The 19,134-nt window shown below is 38.1% G+C and overlaps 1 protein-coding gene across 1 annotated transcript; it reads left to right on the forward strand.

Moving 5' to 3' along the window:
* The first annotated feature begins 14,755 nt into the window (after nucleotides 1–14,755).
* Nucleotides 14,756–18,901, forward strand: LOC107903899 (3-oxoacyl-[acyl-carrier-protein] reductase 4). Its single transcript, XM_016830098.2, has 11 exons — nucleotides 14,756–15,153; nucleotides 15,606–15,748; nucleotides 16,246–16,299; nucleotides 16,608–16,688; nucleotides 16,761–16,806; nucleotides 16,891–16,985; nucleotides 17,068–17,100; nucleotides 17,361–17,495; nucleotides 17,839–17,932; nucleotides 18,388–18,470; nucleotides 18,636–18,901. The coding sequence occupies exons 1-11, from the start codon at nucleotides 14,970–14,972 to the stop codon at nucleotides 18,666–18,668; spliced, it is 981 nt and encodes a 326-aa protein (XP_016685587.1). The 5' UTR covers nucleotides 14,756–14,969; the 3' UTR covers nucleotides 18,669–18,901.
* Nucleotides 18,902–19,134: the final 233 nt, after the last annotated feature.

Below are 19,134 nucleotides of genomic sequence, written 5' to 3' on the forward strand. Positions count from 1 at the left end.
GAATAGTGTGATCTCCAACAATGTTCCAATTGACAACAAGAATCTAACAATCTACAAAGAAAACAACCAAATAGATTAAGCTTACGTAAAGCTTTAGTAAGTTCAAAAAACAGAACTTCACATACCTATCAATTTAATTTACAAATCATACATAACATAGAATTAACATTCCTTTGTCTTGTTTCATTATTCCAACTATGCGAAATGATTAAGCCTGAACAGTTCATAGCACCAATATATAACATGTTAAGAATCACATACCAAGATATAATCAACCAAATATAATTCATCATGTTATCGCAATTCATTTCTATTTCAATAGTTAACTGTTTTGCCCAGCGAACAATAGTAAATTGACTTTGAATATGCGGGAGGGTAATGCTCACACAAGTTGACAAAGGGAAATTAACCGATACACGATACTACTCACACAAGTTTCAGAGAATCTGCAACACATGCAGGATCTCAATGTATCGATATGGTATCCATCACCGGTACATAGTACCTGAAACTATAATCATGGACACAGAGTGCTTGGAACTATAACACTGGTACAAAGTATCTGAAACTCTAATCACTGAAAACTAGTACTTGGATCGCCCTAATGACATATCATTTGTATCTTAGCTATTTACTAAGTTCACTCAGGCTTATCTTGTCTTATTGAGATCATCACATGACCAAACTTTATGTTTCAATCCATTATTGTTTCATTTCATAACTATTCAATAGATTACATAATCATTTATGTTCATATAAACAAACACATAATTAATTTAGACATTAATAGACATAACAAACATAATACGAACTTACCAAAACGCAATAGCTACGAACGCTTCAATAATGACTACTCGACGACTTTTCCTTTCCCGTGATTATCAACTGACTGATATGTTTCTTGATCTAAATATAATAATTTTATTCAATTAACCAATCAAATATCATAAAACACTTAAACTCATATTTCACCCTTATTCGGTATTTTACACTTTTACCTTAAAATTTTTACCTTTTAATCAAATTAACCATTAAAATTGAAACTTTCAACTCAATCACAATCTAACCCAAACATGGCCAGCCAAATCTTCTATAATTCTCATACAGCCCATATTCATCATATTTTTAAAAGGATTTCATGTAACTTTTCTATTTTAACAACTTAATCCTTAAAGTTTAAAATTAACTAAAATCACTTTACAAAATAAACCCTATTTAACTGTCAAGCTTACAAATCTATCATCAAACTTCAAAAACATTACAAATTCATTAATAAAATAATTCAAAACATTTAACATTTCTACGAATTAGTTCTCAGGTTAGCTAGATTAAGCTACAACGAACTTAAAAACATAAACATCACTAAAAACAAATGAAAAACACATACCATGCACTTGGAATTTGGCTTGGCCAAACCTAAAGGAACTCAACAATGTTGTTTTTTTCTTTGTTTTTTTCTTTTTAGAATTGGTGGTGGTGGTGAAATGAAGATGATAACATGTTTTGTCATCTTTTGTTTTAAATTTATTTACTAATTTACCATTTTAACCTTTGTTAATTAATCAAATTTCATATAAAACTATCACCTAACCGTCCACTATAAAGCAATTTGGTAGATTTACCATATAAAGCCCTGAATTCATTATTTTATAACTATTTAATATAATTAAACTTATAGCTATTAATTTTTGTAGCTTTTATGATTTAATCCTTTTTATTAAATTAACTATATTAACGTTAAAATTTTCTAACTAAATTTTACTATGACACTTTAATAACTCTATGGATATTAAATAAATAATAAATACGAACTCATTGGTCAGAATCGTGGTCTCGAAACCATTATTTCACACACCACTAAAAATAAGTTGTTACATCGAGAGCATCTTCCCTCACTATTAGCTTATCCGTAGTGGAATTGTGCATCCATTGCATCACTTCCATATTGGAATCGAGAGACTTAAACACAAATTCCCTAAGTTGCTACTTCATCGAGTCTAGCTCATCGATGCATCCATAAACTACCTCGAGTGTCTCCCTCATATCTCCTATGGACTCCTCGAGATTGACTACTCGACTTTCCAAAGCCGACCACATTTCCCTCGATCGACTAGCTTTCCTAGCCCTCTCTGTGACAGCCCAAAATTGACCCTAGTCGGGAAGTGGTTTCGGGACCGTTAAACCGAGTCACCGAAATGTTTGAATGTGATATTTATTGTCTAGAATATGTAACTATGAATGTGTGAAAATTTCAAGCTTCGATTTAGTCGATTGCATGTGAATTAAGTCAATAGGACTTATGTGAGAAAATTTTAAAATGTGATAGGTCAATGCGTAAGGACCTATTAGTGCATGTGGGAAAAAGGGGGGACTTGCATGTCAAATTCCCCCTCCTAATAAGTAGTGGCCGGCCATGCTATGGGTGGAAACATGTTGGGAACATGTTGGCCTAGTGAGGTATGTAGGATAAAATATAATAAGAAGTATGGGGAAATAAAGAAATGGAAAAAGGAAAGGATGTGAGTAATTGTTTCTTCCCCTCCCCATTGCCGTGAAAGTAAGAAGGAAAAACAAAAAAAAAAGTGTCCATCTTTCTTCATTTCCCCTTGGCCGAATGTTCTAAGGAAGAAAGAAAAACAAGTTGTGTTTTTTTTGGTTCTTCTTGGCCGGATTGAAAGAAAGAATTGGGGCAAAAACATTCGGTCACTTGAAGCTTGAGAAGGGGGGGATGGATGAAGAAAACTAAGTGTTCATCTTTGTTTCTTCTAAGCCGAATGTGAAGGAAGGAATAGGGGCAAAGAACTTTCGGCCATTTGAATGCTTAATAAGGTTAGTATATTGTGTTAAAGTTGTGAAATTTTAGCTTGTTTTAGGTTAATTATCATGGTTCTTACTTAGACCATGCAAAATTTTTAACTTTGATGGATGGATGGAGCAATCGGCTATGCCTATTAAAGAAGGAAATTTGAGTACTTCCTTTAAGTTTTGATGAAGAATGTGTTGAGGAAAGAAATTGATCTTGCTAAAAATATAAATTCTAAATGCTCATATATGTAATACCCAAATAAAAATGCTTGATGTCTTGAACAAATATTGTTTCGATGGGTGGAATGAGTAATGTCATGTATAGGTTTCGGCTATGGATTTTCATGTTTAATATTTTTATGTTGGTGTTCAAATTGAAAATGGATGTTAGTTGTGCTATAACACTTGCTTAATGATGAAAGGATCATGAGCTTAGGGCTTGAGAGGCATTCGGCTTTGGAGTAAAAATAATAGAAATGGTGTTTAGTCAATGCAAGTGTCCATACTTGTAGAATGTATTGAGTGTTGCAATCGGCCTTAACATAGACATGTGTGTGTTCGGCCACATAAATGAGCACCTAAGTTGATGTGTATGTTCGGCCAAAGGTAAGCATGTTGATGGCTTTATCTTGACTTAGAAGGTTCGGCTAAAGGGAAAATTAGCTAATATGTCGAATGCGATTCGTGAATTCGTACATATGTGACTCTAATGTCTAATGTGTATATGGACTAAGTACCTTGAGGTTCTCTTTTGATGTTCGAGTGAATTGTATTGAATCATTTGATGTGATTAAAAATGCATATGACCATTGTGTATTTGAGCTAAAAGGTGGCCATATGACCCATCAAACTCCTTGTCATATTCGGCCATAAGCTAGCAAAATGAGACTTTAATGAGTCAAATTTGTTTGATTTAGCTCAAGGAGTTAAAGGAGGTGAATCGAGCAAAGGCAAAGAAAAGGTCATCGAGTAGCCGAGTTGGAACCGTCTTACCCAACACGAGGTAAGTCATTAAGCATGTAGTTGGTATTATTTCAAATGGTCATAATGTTTATGTATTGATGCTGAATGGAATGAATAAATATACATATATATATATGCATGAACGTATGTGATGATGAAATTGTTGAATGAAAAGAAAAGAGGTAAGATGTACTGAGTTGTTGATCTCGGCACTAAACGTGCGGGTATAACCATTTATGACCATGAGATTGGCGCTAAGTGCGCGGGATTAAATTGTACAGCACTAAGTGTGCGATTTGACTATGTTGCACTAAGTGTGCGAAATGAACATGATGCACTAAGTGTGCGAATTGACCATGCAGCACTAAGTGTGCGAGTTTGACTATGTAGCACTAAGTGTGCGATTTGATTACGTAGCACTAAGTGTGCGAGTTGATTATATAGCACTGAGTGTGCGGACTCGATATACATTCGTGAATCATTATGGACACTATGTGTGCGACACCATTGAGTCGATCGCGGACAGCGGATCGGGTAAGTGTCCTGAGTACATGGCTAATAGGTGCTATGCTTATACTTGGTGTTGAGCCCGGTAAGTTTGAACCTATGTGACAAATATACTTGAAGTCACGTACATAAAATTTATCGTAGGATGGGTGAAAGGCCGTTTAGTCGTTTGATTGTAACGAAAATAAATTGATTTATGAAAATGCTTCAATGTTCTATTGATGAGTATATGGAATGTGAATGCATGAATTGATATGAAATTGAATCGATAGGTGGGAGGAACTACGGTATGGATGGAGTAAATTGTCTCGTTCCATTTTGTTTCCTCTTATGATAATGTTATTGATAGATGGTAGTACATTGCTTATGACTTACTGAGTTATAAACTCACTCGGTGTTTCCTTGTCACCCATTATAGGTTGCTTGGACTCATCTATTTTTGCGGGGTCAGGTCGTCATCGAAGTCATCACACCGGATAGCAAGTTTTGGTACTTTCTTCTTAGTTGGCTTAGAAGAACATTTTGGCATGTATAAGCTATTACGTTGTGTTTGAACTTTGGCATGTAAACTTTAAGCCATGCGAAAATGGCACGAATGTTCGATTGAGTTGGATCAAGGGTAGGCATGAAATGGACCTAGTTACTTTCGTAACAGATGCTGGCAGCAGCAGTGTCATGAGATTGAAAAATCACTAAAAATAGTAGGAGTGGAATTAATTGATGAATAAATTATGTAATCGAAGCTCGATGAGTCTGTTTTCATGGGGAAGTAACGAAAAGATCATATGGGCAGTATATTAAGAGATAATCAGATTTTTGTGGGACAGGGCCAGAACGGTTTCTGGATTCCCTGCTCCGACTTTGGAAATTCATTATAAATTAACCAGAGATAATTAGGGGTCGTAACATATATGTATAGATTCCTCTCTGAGTCTAGTTTTCATAGAAACAAACGGCATCAGTATTGAAGCCCCGTGCAGGGAGATATTCAAGTCGTAATGGGCAAAGGTCAGTGTAGTCGACCCCTGCAACATGGGAGACTTTGACTAATAAACTGTACTAATTGGCCCGACCAAAAATTCTAGAAAAAAATACATAGATGGGCACATGAGTCTAGTTTCTGGGAAAAATTACAAAACTGATTTTCGAGTTATGAAACTCAAGATATGATTTTTAAAACGACTAGTACACAGATTGGGCAGTGTCTGGAAAATAAATTTTATAAGGGGTTAAAGTCAGTTAACACCTCGTGTTCGACTCCGGTGTCGGTTTCGGGTTCGGGGTGTTACATTTGATTGGTATCAGAGCTATGGTTTAGTCGGTTATAGGACTACCATAGCGCGTATGAGTCTAGCTATACATGCCGAATGTTAATGTTTAAATGTGTGATGACTTCCGACGGTTGAAATGTCTTTGTTTTGATTAGTAAATGGATCCCGGTGTAGAAAGAACCCTAGCGGATGACGTTGAGAGCGTAGCGGCTGCTCCTGCACAAGGGACGCCGCCTGTTGAACCTCAGTCATCTGCGAATAATCAAGGTGAGGGGGCTAAACAAGCCTTCTTTACCATGATGAATGAGTAGGTCGCGCAATATGCCCGAACCAACCCGGCTGTCCAACAATTCCCAAATTTGAATAATCCACCCCAAGAGCCTGTAATGCCATCAGTCGCTGATCCTGTGAGGCTGAGTAAGCCACCTGTAGACTTGATTAGGAAGCGTGGGGCCGAGGAGTTCAAGGCTATAGTAACTGATGATGCCGAAAGGGCCGAGTTCTGGCTTGATAACACCATTCGGGTGTTCGATGAATTGTCATGCACACCTGACGAATGTCTAAAATGTGCTGTATCTCTGTTGCGAGACTCAGCCTACTATTGGTGGAGGACCTTGATTTCCATAGTCCCGAACGAGCGAGTAACTTGGGACTTCTTTCAAACGGAATTCCGAAAGAAATTTATTAGCCAACGGTTCATTGATTAGAAGCGTAAGGAGTTCTTGGAACTCAAGCAAGGCCGTATGACTGTATCTGAATACGAACATGAATTCGTAAGGCTCAGTAGGTATGCCCGGGAGTGTGTAGCTGATGAGGTTGCTATGTGCAAAAGGTTCGAGGAAGGATTGAATGAAGATTTAAAGCTACTAATGGGTATTTTGGAAATAAAAGAATTCGTAACACTAGTCGAACGAGCCTGCAAGGCGGAAGAACTTAGAAAGGAGAAGAGGAAGGCTGAATTTGAAGCTAGAGATTATCGTAAAAGATCGACGGGTAAAGCTCCGTTCTCAGCTGTAAAGAAGTTCAGGGAGGACATTAATAAGTCGAGGGCGACTGCGGGAATTTCCATCAGGGCAAGACCATCGATGGGCTCCCGAGCTACTTCGGTAGCTAGTGTGGGCAATAATCGTCACGAGAAACCTGAATGTCCCCAATGTGGAAGACGACACCTAGGTGAATGTTGGGGCAAGTCTACTAGCAGGGCCTGTTACGGATGCGGTTCGAAGGACCACTTCATTAGAGATTGCACGGAGCTGGATGAGAAGAATAAGATTCAAGGTGCAAGACCTAGTGGAGTGACATCTAGAGGTAGACCACCGAGAATTTTAGGAGGCAGGGGTGGTAGTCAGAGGGGGGCCTCTGATACGGCCGATCGCGCCGAGAACCGTACTCCTGCTAGAGCATATGCCATTCGCGCACGAGAGGAGGCATCCTCCCCCGACGTCATCACTGGTACCTTCACTCTCTTTGATACTAATGTGATTGCATTGATTGACCCTGGTTCTACTCATTCATATGTATGCGAAACCTTAGCAACCAGTAAGACTCTACCTGTTGAGTCTACTGAGCTCGTAATTCGAGTATCAAACCCTTTGGGTCAATGCGTACTTGTTGATAAAGTGTGTAAGAGATGCCCTCTAATAATCCAAGAATCCTGTTTTCCGGCCGATTTGATGCTTTTGCCATTCGACGAGTTTGATGTTATTCTTGGTTTGGATTGGTTAACCGCGCATGATGCGGTTGTGAATTGCAAAAGCAAGACTATCGATTTGAGGTGCGCAAATAACGAAATAATCCGAGTTGAGTCTGCGGACTTAAGGGGGTTGCCAGCTGTAATATCAGCAATGTTGGCCCAGAAATATGTAAGGAAAGGGTGCGAAGCATACCTCGCGTATGTACTTGATGACAAGGAGTTAGAAAAGAAACCCGAATCGGTGCCGGTGGTTTGTGAATACCCGGATGTTTTTCCTGAAGAGTTACCGGGTTTGCCACCTGTTCGGGAGGTAGAGTTTGGTATTGAGCTTGTACCTGGAACTACGCCAATTTCAATCGCTCCGTATCGTATGGCACTAACCGAGTTAAAAGAGTTGAAAGCTCAGTTGCAAGAATTGACGGATAGAGGTTTCGCTCGACCGAGTTTCTCACCTTGGGGTGCACCAGTATTGTTCGTGAAAAAGAAGGACAGAACCATGAGGTTGTGCATTGACTATCGTCAACTGAATAAAGTGACGATAAAGAATAAGTATCCGTTACCGCGTATTGATGATCTGTTCGATCAATTAAAGGGAGCATCGGTGTTTTCAAAGATAAATTTGAGATCGGGTTATTATCAGTTGCGGATTCGAGATTCAGACGTACCCAAAACTGCTTTCAGAACGAGGTACGGTCACTACGAGTTCTTAGTGATGCCGTTTGGGCTCACTAATGCCCCTGCGGTGTTTATGGATTTGATGAATCGGATCTTCAGGCCGTATTTGGATCGGTTCGTAGTTGTGTTTATTGATGACATCTTGGTCTATTCAAGAGATGAGACCGAACATGCTGAGCATCTGAGGCAAGTGTTGCAAATTTTGCGGGATAAGCAGTTATATGCTAAGTTCAGTAAGTGTGAGTTCTGGTTAAGAGAGGTTAGCTTCTTGGGTCATGTGGTATCCGCATCGGGTATTCGAGTTGACCCGAGCAAAATTTCAGCCATACTTAACTGGAAGCCTCCGAGAAATGTTACCGAAGTCCGGAGCTTTCTAGGGCTCGCCGGTTATTACCGACGATTTGTCAAAGGTTTCTCGATGATAGCCACACCAATGACGAAGCTACTTCAAAAGGATGTTAAGTTCGAATGGACGGAGAAATGTCAGAAAAGCTTCGATCAACTGAAAACTCATTTGACTGAAGCTCCAATTTTGGTGCAACCCGAATCGGGTAAAGAGTTTGTCATTTATAGTGACGCATCCCTACTTGGGTTGGGTTGCGTATTGATGCAAGAAGGTCGAGTTGTGGCCTATGCGTCGAGACAATTGAAGCCACACGAGAGAAATTATCCGACCCATGATCTCGAACTAGCCGCCATTGTGTTTGCATTGAAAATATGGCGACATTATTTGTTTGGTGAGAAGTGTCATGTGTTTTCGGATCACAAAAGTCTCAAATATTTGATGACTCAATGAGACTTGAATCTGCGACAAAGACGTTGGCTTGAGTTGTTGAAAGATTACGAGCTTGTCATTGATTACCACCCGGGAAAGGCTAATGTGGTTGCGGACGCCTTAAGCCGGAAATCACTGTTTGCTTTGCGAGCGATGAATGTACACTTGTCTGTTCTACCTGACAATGTGTTAGTAGCTGAATTAAAAGCCAAACCATTATTGACTCATCAAATTCGTGAAGCTCAGAAAGTCGATGATGAATTGGTTGCAAAATGAGCTGAGTGTGTTCCGAACGAGGAATCGGAGTTTCAGATTGATGATGATGGTTGTTTGAGGTTTAGAAGTCGTTTGTGTGTTCCAAGGAATTCGGAACTCATTCTGATGATTCTGAACGAAGCCCATTGTAGCCGAATGTCAATTCACCCGGGGAGCACGAAAATGTACAACGACTTGAAACGTCGGTTTTGGTGGCATGGTATGAAACGAGACATCTCCGACTTTGTTTCGAGATGTTTAATATGTCAACAAGTGAAAGCGGAACATCAAGTGCCTTCAGGGTTACTTCAGCCGATCATGATACCCGAGTGGAAATAGGACCGAGTCACAATGGACTTTGTGTCCGGACTGCCGTTGTCCGCAAGTAAGAAGGATGCGATTTGGGTTGTTGTTGATAGGCTGACTAAGTCGGCTCACTTTATCCCCGTGCGTACGGATCTTTCATTGGATAAACTAGCCGAATTGTATGTCTCTCAGATTGTGAGATTACATGGAGTACCTATTTCTATCGTGTCGGATAGAGATCCGAGATTCACCTCACGATTTTGGAAGAAATTGCAAGAAGCTTTGGGTACCAAGCTGCATTTTAGCACCGCTTTTCATCCCCAAACCGATGGTCAATCCGAGCGGATAATTCAGATACTCGAGGATATGCTGAGATGCTGCATCCTTGAGTTTAGTGGTTCATGGGAACGGTATGTACCTTTGATTGAATTCGCTTACAACAATAGTTTTCAATCAAGTATTAAGATGGCACCTTACGAGGCTTTGTACGGTCGTAAATGCCGTACACCATTGTTTTGGACCGAGCTCGGTGAAAGTAAAATTTTCGGAGTTGATTTGATTAAAGATGCCAAACAAAAAGTAAAGGTAATCCGCGAAAGTCTGAAGGTAGCCACAGATTGTCAAAAATCGTATGCGGATTTAAAACGAAAGGACATTGAATATCAGGTGGGAGATAAAGTGTTTCTTAAAGTGTCACCTTGGAAGAAGGTACTCAGATTTGACCGTAAAGGCAAGTTGAGCCCGAGATTCATTGGGCCGTACGAAATTTCCGAACGAGTGGGGCCGGTTGCATATAGATTGATTTTGCCCCCTGAACTAGAAAAGATTCACGACGTCTTTCATGTTTCGATGCTTCGGCGCTATAGATCTGATCCTTCGCACATAATTAGTCCGTCGGAGGTTGAAATTCAGGCTGATATGAGTTATGAAGAAGAGCCGATGCGTGTCCTAGCTCGTGAAGTGAAGGAGTTGCGAAACAAAAGAGTTCCCCTAGTAAAAGTGTTATGGCTCAAACATGGGATCGAGGAAGCAACCTGGGAACCCAAGAGCTCGATGAAAGAACGATATCCAAACCTATTTACCGGTAAGATTTTCGAGGACGAAAATTTCTTAAGTGGGGGAGAGTTGTGACAGCCCAAAATTGACCCTAGTCGGGAAGTGGTTTCGGGACCGTTAAACCGAGTCACCGAAATGTTTGAATGTGATATTTATTGTCTAGAATATGTAACTATGAATGTGTGAAAATTTCAAGCTTCGATTTAGTCGATTGCATGTGAATTAAGTCAATAGGACTTATGTGAGAAAATTTTAAAATGTGATAGGTCAATGCGTAAGGACCTATTAGTGCATGTGGGAAAAAGGGGGGGACTTGCATGTCAAATTCCCCCTCCTAATAAGTAGTGGCCGGCCATGCTATGGGTGGAAACATGTTGGGAACATGTTGGCCTAGTGAGGTATGTAGGATAAAATATAATAAGAAGTATGGGGAAATAAAGAAATGGAAAAAGGAAAGGATGTGAGTAATTGTTTCTTCCCCTCCCCATTGCCGTGAAAGTAAGAAGGAAAAACAAAAAAAAAAAGTGTCCATCTTTCTTCATTTCCCCTTGGCCGAATGTTCTAAGGAAGAAAGAAAAACAAGTTGTGTTTTTTTGGTTCTTCTTGGCCGGATTGAAAGAAAGAATTGGGGCAAAAACATTCGGTCACTTGAAGCTTGAGAAGGGGGGGATGGATGAAGAAAACTAAGTGTTCATCTTTGTTTCTTCTAAGCCGAATGTGAAGGAAGGAATAGGGGCAAAGAACTTTCGGCCATTTGAATGCTTAATAAGGTTAGTATATTGTGTTAAAGTTGTGAAATTTTAGCTTGTTTTAGGTTAATTATCATGGTTCTTACTTAGACCATGCAAAATTTTTAACTTTGATGGATGGATGGAGCAATCGGCTATGCCTATTAAAGAAGGAAATTTGAGTACTTCCTTTAAGTTTTGATGAAGAATGTGTTGAGGAAAGAAATTGATCTTGCTAAAAATATAAATTCTAAATGCTCATATATGTAATACCCAAATAAAAATGCTTGATGTCTTGAACAAATATTGTTTCGATGGGTGGAATGAGTAATGTCATGTATAGGTTTCGGCTATGGATTTTCATGTTTAATATTTTTATGTTGGTGTTCAAATTGAAAATGGATGTTAGTTGTACTATAACACTTGCTTAATGATGAAAGGATCATGAGCTTAGGGCTTGAGAGGCATTCGGCTTTGGAGTAAAAATAATAGAAATGGTGTTTAGTCAATGCAAGTGTCCATACTTGTAGAATGTATTGAGTGTTGCAATCGGCCTTAACATAGACATGTGTGTGTTCGGCCACATAAATGAGCACCTAAGTTGATGTGTATGTTCGGCCAAAGGTAAGCATGTTGATGGCTTTATCTTGACTTAGAAGGTTCGGCTAAAGGGAAAATTAGCTAATATGTCGAATGCGATTCGTGAATTCGTACATATGTGACTCTAATGTCTAATGTGTATATGGACTAAGTACCTTGAGGTTCTCTTTTGATGTTCGAGTGAATTGTATTGAATCATTTGATGTGATTAAAAATGCATATGACCATTGTGTATTTGAGCTAAAAGGTGGCCATATGACCCATCAAACTCCTTGTCATATTCGGCCATAAGCTAGCAAAATGAGACTTTAATGAGTCAAATTTGTTTGATTTAGCTCAAGGAGTTAAAGGAGGTGAATCGACCAAAGGCAAAGAAAAGGTCATCGAGTAGCCGAGTTGGAACCGTCTTACCCAACACGAGGTAAGTCATTAAGCATGTAGTTGGTATTATTTCAAATGGTCATAATGTTTATGTATTGATGCTGAATGGAATGAATAAATATACATATATATATATATGCATGAACGTATGTGATGATGAAATTGTTGAATGAAAAGAAAAGAGGTAAGATGTACTGAGTTGTTGATCTCGGCACTAAACGTGCGGGTATAACCATTTATGACCATGAGATTGGCGCTAAGTGCGCGGGATTAAATTGTACAGCACTAAGTGTGCGATTTGACTATGTTGCACTAAGTGTGCGAAATGAACATGATGCACTAAGTGTGCGAATTGACCATGCGGCACTAAGTGTGCGAGTTTGACTATGTAGCACTAAGTGTGCGATTTGATTACGTAGCACTAAGTGTGCGAGTTGATTATATAGCACTGAGTGTGCGGACTCGATATACATTCGTGAATCATTATGGACACTATGTGTGCAACACCATTGAGTCGATCGCGGACAGCGGATCGGGTAAGTGTCCTGAGTACATGGCTAATAGGTGCTATGCTTATACTTGGTGTTGAGCCCGGTAAGTTTGAACCTATGTGACAAATATACTTGAAGTCACGTACATAAAATTTATCGTAGGATGGGTGAAAGGCCGTTTAGTCGTTTGATTGTAACGAAAATAAATTGATTTATGAAAATGCTTCAATGTTCTATTGATGAGTATATGGAATGTGAATGCATGAATTGATATGAAATTGAATCGATAGGTGGGAGGAACTACGGTATGGATGGAGTAAATTGTCTCGTTCCATTTTGTTTCCTCTTGTGATAATGTTATTGATAGATGGTAGTACATTGCTTATGACTTACTGAGTTATAAACTCACTCGGTGTTTCCTTGTCACCCATTATAGGTTGCTTGGACTCATCTATTTTTTGCGGGGTCAGGTCGTCATCGAAGTCATCACACCGGATAGCAAGTTTTGGTACTTTCTTCTTAGTTGGCTTAGAAGAACATTTTGGCATGTATAAGCTATTACGTTGTGTTTGAACTTTGGCATGTAAACTTTAAGCCATGCGAAAATGGCACGAATGTTCGATTGAGTTGGATCAAGGGTAGGCATGAAATGGACCTAGTTACTTTCGTAACAGATGCTGGCAGCAGCAGTGTCATGAGATTGAAAAATCACTAAAAATAGTAGGAGTGGAATTAATTGATGAATAAATTATGTAATCGAAGCTCGATGAGTCTGTTTTCATGAGGAAGTAACGAAAAGATCATATGGGCAGTATATTAAGAGATAATCAGATTTTTGTGGGACAGGGCCAGAACGGTTTCTGGATTCCCTGCTCCGACTTTGGAAATTCATTATAAATTAACCAGAGATAATTAGGGGTCGTACCATATATGTATAGATTCCTCTCTGAGTCTAGTTTTCATAGAAACAAACGGCATCAGTATTGAAGCCCCGTGCAGGGAGATATTCAAGTCGTAATGGGCAAAGGTCAGTGTAGTCGACCCCTACAACATGGGAGACTTTGACTAATAAACTGTACTAATTGGCCCGACCAAAAATTCTAGAAAAAATACATAGATGGACACATGAGTCTAGTTTCTGGGAAAAATTACAAAACTGATTTTCGAGTTACAAAACTCAAGATATGATTTTAAAACGACTAGTACACAGATTGGGCAGTGTCTGGAAAATAAATTTTATAAGGGGTTAAAGTCAGTTAACACCTCGTGTTCGACTCCGGTGTCGGTTTCGGGTTCGGGGTGTTACACTCTCACAAATCTCCATTGGCTCAATCTGACCATCTACTCCTTTCGTCATCTCGATCGATACCTTCTAACCTTAGCTCGGATACCAACTGTCACGGGGCTAGAACTTTAGTCTCACAGTCTATGTAGCCTTAGACGATTTCTTAGGTTCAAATCCACCTAAAGTGTAGCTCTTGCAAAATGAGAATTATGGATAGAATTTCTCGAAGGCACCAAAAATAAAGTGGAAGCAATTCAAAAATAAAAGATCAACGAAAGAACAAAAAAGTCACAAGCAAAAGCATACCAGGTATTTGAGTAAATGCTCTTAAAGTATCTCTATTACTTTGAAGATTACAACTGAGTGATTACAAATAAAAGGAAAGACTTCTATTTATAGTTGAGCTGCTCCAAAATCCAACAGTATAAATCGAGTTACATTGACGATCAAGATTAGAGCCTATCTACAATTGAGATTTTTAAGGGATTTACACAATCCCTTGATATTACAAAATCAAATATTCTAAGACATCACATCTTCTAAATTAGTTCAAGTGGATCAAATAAGTCACGTTTAATCGATTGACCTCCTTGAAACGCTCTTTATGCATTTGTCATGGGTTTTGATCTGTAGCACATGACAAATACGCGTGTATAAAATTTCTAATGGATATAAAAAAAACTAAATGTTGTTATTTTTTCAATAAAAGAACACCGTAAGTTTTTTTTTTCCCTAATTCCATCGTCTTGTTGCAGTTGAACTACTTAAATCTAAATTTCCACGGATTACTGATCCGATTTACAATAAGGTGCCCAAAAGACTGTTTTACTGCATTGCCACCTAGAGGATATTACCGCTTTACCATCGGCCATTTAGAGGCATTGGTTTTCATTGTAAATATCGGCTAAACCAAGACCCATTACTGTAATAATAATCGAATTCAACCAATCTTTGGGATTAAATAACAACAGTCCTCACCCACTTCGTTAGTTTCGCCCACTCTTTAACACTCTCCGGACTTCCCAAAGCAAAGCTAAAACAAAATTCAAACGCCATTTAAACCTTTATTTTGTTCCCCTTTCGGCTTTATATAAAGGCTTAATTTTCTGGCTTCCCTCTTCGCTTCCCGTTCTTATTCTATCCTCGCTGTTCGCAGATTCCTCAGAGCTCCGATTACGATGGCTGCTGTTACCGGATCCAATGTCGTCGCTCTAAAACCCGCCGCGAGGCTTGCTGATCCTACTGACCGAAAATTTGTTCAGATTCGGCAATGGTCTCCGATTTCCGCCGGATTCGGATCGGTTCAGGCTCGGCCCTGCATCGGTCTCCAGTGCCAATCGAAACGATCATTTGCGTCCCCCGGTATTTGTTTTTTGTTTCTTTGGCTTTTAAGCACCCTCCTTTTTCATCTTTATGGAATATTTTATGCTAATTTCGCAGAAAGCTCAGCATGTTTGCTTTTCTTTTTTTGGAAAGCATGTTTGCTAATTAAGGATACTGAACTGTAGTCAAGTTTATCTTTGGAGCTTGTGGACTTTTGTTGTTTAACTACTTCAATAACTGATAATAAGCTGCATTTGTTAGTAATCCGAGAGATAATTGATGATTTATGAGAGATATAATTCTATTTAATTTAGTTTAAGGATACCGAATCATCATCAAATTTATTATTGGAGCTTGTGGAATTTTGTTGTTTTAACTGATAATAGGCTACATTTTTTAATAATCTGAGAGATCATTGATGATTTACGAGAGATAAATTTTCTATTAATTTTGGATTTTGAGTTTTTTTTAGTTTTTGGCTTCTTTTCCAGGTGTAAAAGCTCAGGTTGCCACTGTTGAACAAGCCAGCATTGAAGCAGCTCAAAACGTAGAAGCTCCCGTAGCCATAGTTACTGGAGCTTCTAGAGGCATCGGTAAAGCAGTTGCGTTGGCTTTAGGTAAAGCAGGTTGCAAGGTTAGTGATTGTCCTTTTTCAGGATCTTACTGCCCTTATCACCTTAAATTTTATTGTAAAGCCATAGGAAGAATGTAACTTGCAGCTGCTGAAGTCTTGACTGAAACTACAACTGGGAGATATCTTCGTCATATAATGTTTAAAATTTATAAATAATATTAATAATAATTAAACTTCGATTTGCATCAGGTTTGCATGTAGTTTTCTATCTCTTGAAAATGGAACTGGTTATCATCTCATCAATTATTCCGAGTATACTGCTTATGATTACCTTAATCTAAAGTTAAGTTATATGTTAAATCTTTTTCAAACTCTAAATGGTGGCCCATTATACACTATATAGTGTCCTGAAGGCTTTCATGCTTCTTTGCTGAGAATAATTGCATATCAAGTGCCCTTCAAGTAATTTAAGAACAATTGTTTAAACTAAATAAATATTTTTTTTCTATTTACTATTATTTGTTTTGAATATGGTGGTTGTTGATGGTCTATTGCAGGTCCTAGTGAATTATGCCAGATCATCAAAGGAGGCTGAAGAAGTCTCAAAAGAGGTGAACAATATACCTTGGAAGAAACTTATATAACACTTGAATAGAAGACATGACCTTCTTCCAGATATATTAACTGGAGTTTTTTACTTGACCTTTTGTCATCTTTTTTTTTTTTGGTGAAAGACCTTTTGTCATCTTTAATCCTTACTTAAAGTCTTCCTTTAAAACCTCCTAGCGAGCACCTTGATATATATATTTTTTATTTATTTTCTATATTTTGGTTATCTGTAATGGTCTTTACGCAGTTATTACATTATAATGCATGTTTGAAATGACTAATGTTAATAGTTTGTTGGATTGTTTTGTAGATTGAGTCGTATGGTGGTCAGGCTGTTACTTTTGGTGGAGATGTTTCAAAAGAAGCTGATGTAGAAGGAATGATAAAGACTGTGAGTGAATGTTCCCTTTTCATATTTTGATATTTAATAGTAGATGCATGTTTCATGACTTTATATGTGCAGGCTGTTGATACATGGGGAACTGTTGATATATTGATAAACAATGCAGGTTATTGAAAATCATTTCTTTTCTCATTAGTTATTCAATAATTCCAATCTAGTCCCTTAATCTGGTGAGTGATCATGGTTTCAGGAATCACTCGGGATACTCTGTTGATGAGAATGAAGAAATCACAATGGCAGGAGGTTATTGATCTGAATCTTACAGGAGTGTTTCTTTGTACACAGGTTTGAATGCTAGATATCTGACCAAGTATTCTGGTAGATGCTTGAGTTGTTTAGTGGCACTGAGTTACTATTCTCTTTGCAGGCAGCAGCCAAAATCATGATGAAGAAGAAAAAGGTAATTGGCTTTTCTCATTTGAAGGTCACAGGTAGTCTGCTTGCTTCGTCAATTTGTTTGGAATTGAGCTCCATGCATCAAAATAAGCTGATTGATCTCCAGGCCAAAACTTAAGCATAAGTATTCTAACATGTCATAGCTTTAGGTTTTATCTTTCTCATTGAATACTTCATCTTTTGAAAATGAAGCGTTTTCCAAGCATTTTTCAATGATATTGTTTTAGAATATATACTATGTATCAATATATGTTCTAATTTCAGGGAAAGATAATTAATATAGCATCAGTTGTTGGTCTGGTTGGCAACATCGGGCAAGCTAACTACAGTGCTGCTAAAGCAGGTGTTATTGGTTTGACAAAGACTGTTGCAAGGGAATATGCCAGCAGAAACATTAATGTAAGTTTTCTGGACTTATTTCACTCCCATTACTTAGTAAGAATGATCCAGGGTTGTGAGTTTTGGAGTTATGTTGCACATGATTTTCGAGATATAATATGCTCAACTTCTCCTCTTAGTGAATCCCTTTCTCTTAAGGCGGGGAAAATAGAAATTGCAATATGGGATAAGGTGAAGAAAGATGAAAGCCAATGGCTTGCATATTCTGTGATTTTTTGTGTTATGACAAATGTGGAAAAGGAGCAATAAGGGCACTGTTCTGATATGGGGCTGAGGGAGTAAGGTTTATGCTGCTAATGCAGGGATATGCTATTCTAATAATGTTATATGAAAATTTTCTCAGGTCAATGCTGTTGCCCCAGGATTTATTGCATCTGATATGACAGCCAAGCTTGGGGAAGACCTCGAGAAGAGAATCTTGGAAACAATTCCCTTAGGTAAGAAAATTTTTCTTTAAGTACTCGTTTACGATGTAATATCCAAACATGGTGGGGGAATATGATCCTCAAAGGACTCTAAATGCATGAAAATCTTGGGGAATTATTTTTCTGAACATATCTGTGTCTGATACTCACGCCCAAGTCCAAGTAGCTTTGGATGATTATGTAAAATTGAATTTCATTATTTCCATCTGTTAGTGTTTCTTAAATCTTTAGCTTTCCATGCCCTAACAAGTCACCAAATATTTGCTAGCTGTTGTTTGAAATGCCTGATAGTTTTTACTGCTGCTAATCATGCAATGTACCAAGAACATTGTATCTTTGTTGATTTTGAGTCTTCTACTCATATTATTATGCAATATCCTAGTTTCCACAGACTCAATTGGATGTATCGAGTAGTAATGCTTAGTAATATTTGCAGCACTGGTTAACTATATTTGTTATGGATACAGGAAGGTATGGTCAACCAGAAGAAGTTGCAGGACTGGTCGAATTTTTGGCCATAAACCCTGCGTCTAATTACATCACTGGACAGGTTATAAATCTAGTTTATCATTATCTTAACTTCGTGTATAAAATTTTTATGTGGCCCTGATGAGCTTGTGCTATGCCACAACTCGCAAGTATCCATGATTCCGTTGTCTGCCTATGTTCCCCTGTTCTGACTTATAGCTGATAGAATGGGCATGTTGTCTTGCAGGTGTTCACCATTGATGGAGGAATGGTCATGTAAAATTGCATTACCGTCACTCGATAAGCTGCTATATCGCCACTTGAAATTCGTTAGTTTGTTTAGCGATTTCTTCGATTTGATCGGGTTTAGATTTTGTAGCTTTTTTTTCTTTTTTTAAATAAAAGATTTCCAGTATTTCCAGCAGCATTTTAATTTGAAGCATGTTGTAAAAACTGAATGAAGAGCCGAGTTGGTTGGGTTATTTCAATTATAAAATCATTTTCAGTTGGTTATCGATTGTTTTTCATTTGGTTTGGAATTAAGTTGAACTGAACTGATTAATTGCACATTCCTAGACCTAAAAACTTATGTAGTCATATAGTGCTCGTGTATTTTCCATGTATCGTAATTGTGTTTAATGTTTGTATTCAGATAGTGTTAATTATTATTATTATTATTATTGTTATGATGATAATACGAGGTATTTTATGTTTTAAAATGATTGGTATAAGCTTGGATTCAACTA

Source organism: Gossypium hirsutum, chromosome D05 (genome assembly GCF_007990345.1).
Source record: "Gossypium hirsutum isolate 1008001.06 chromosome D05, Gossypium_hirsutum_v2.1, whole genome shotgun sequence".
Taxonomy (NCBI): domain Eukaryota; kingdom Viridiplantae; phylum Streptophyta; class Magnoliopsida; order Malvales; family Malvaceae; genus Gossypium; species Gossypium hirsutum.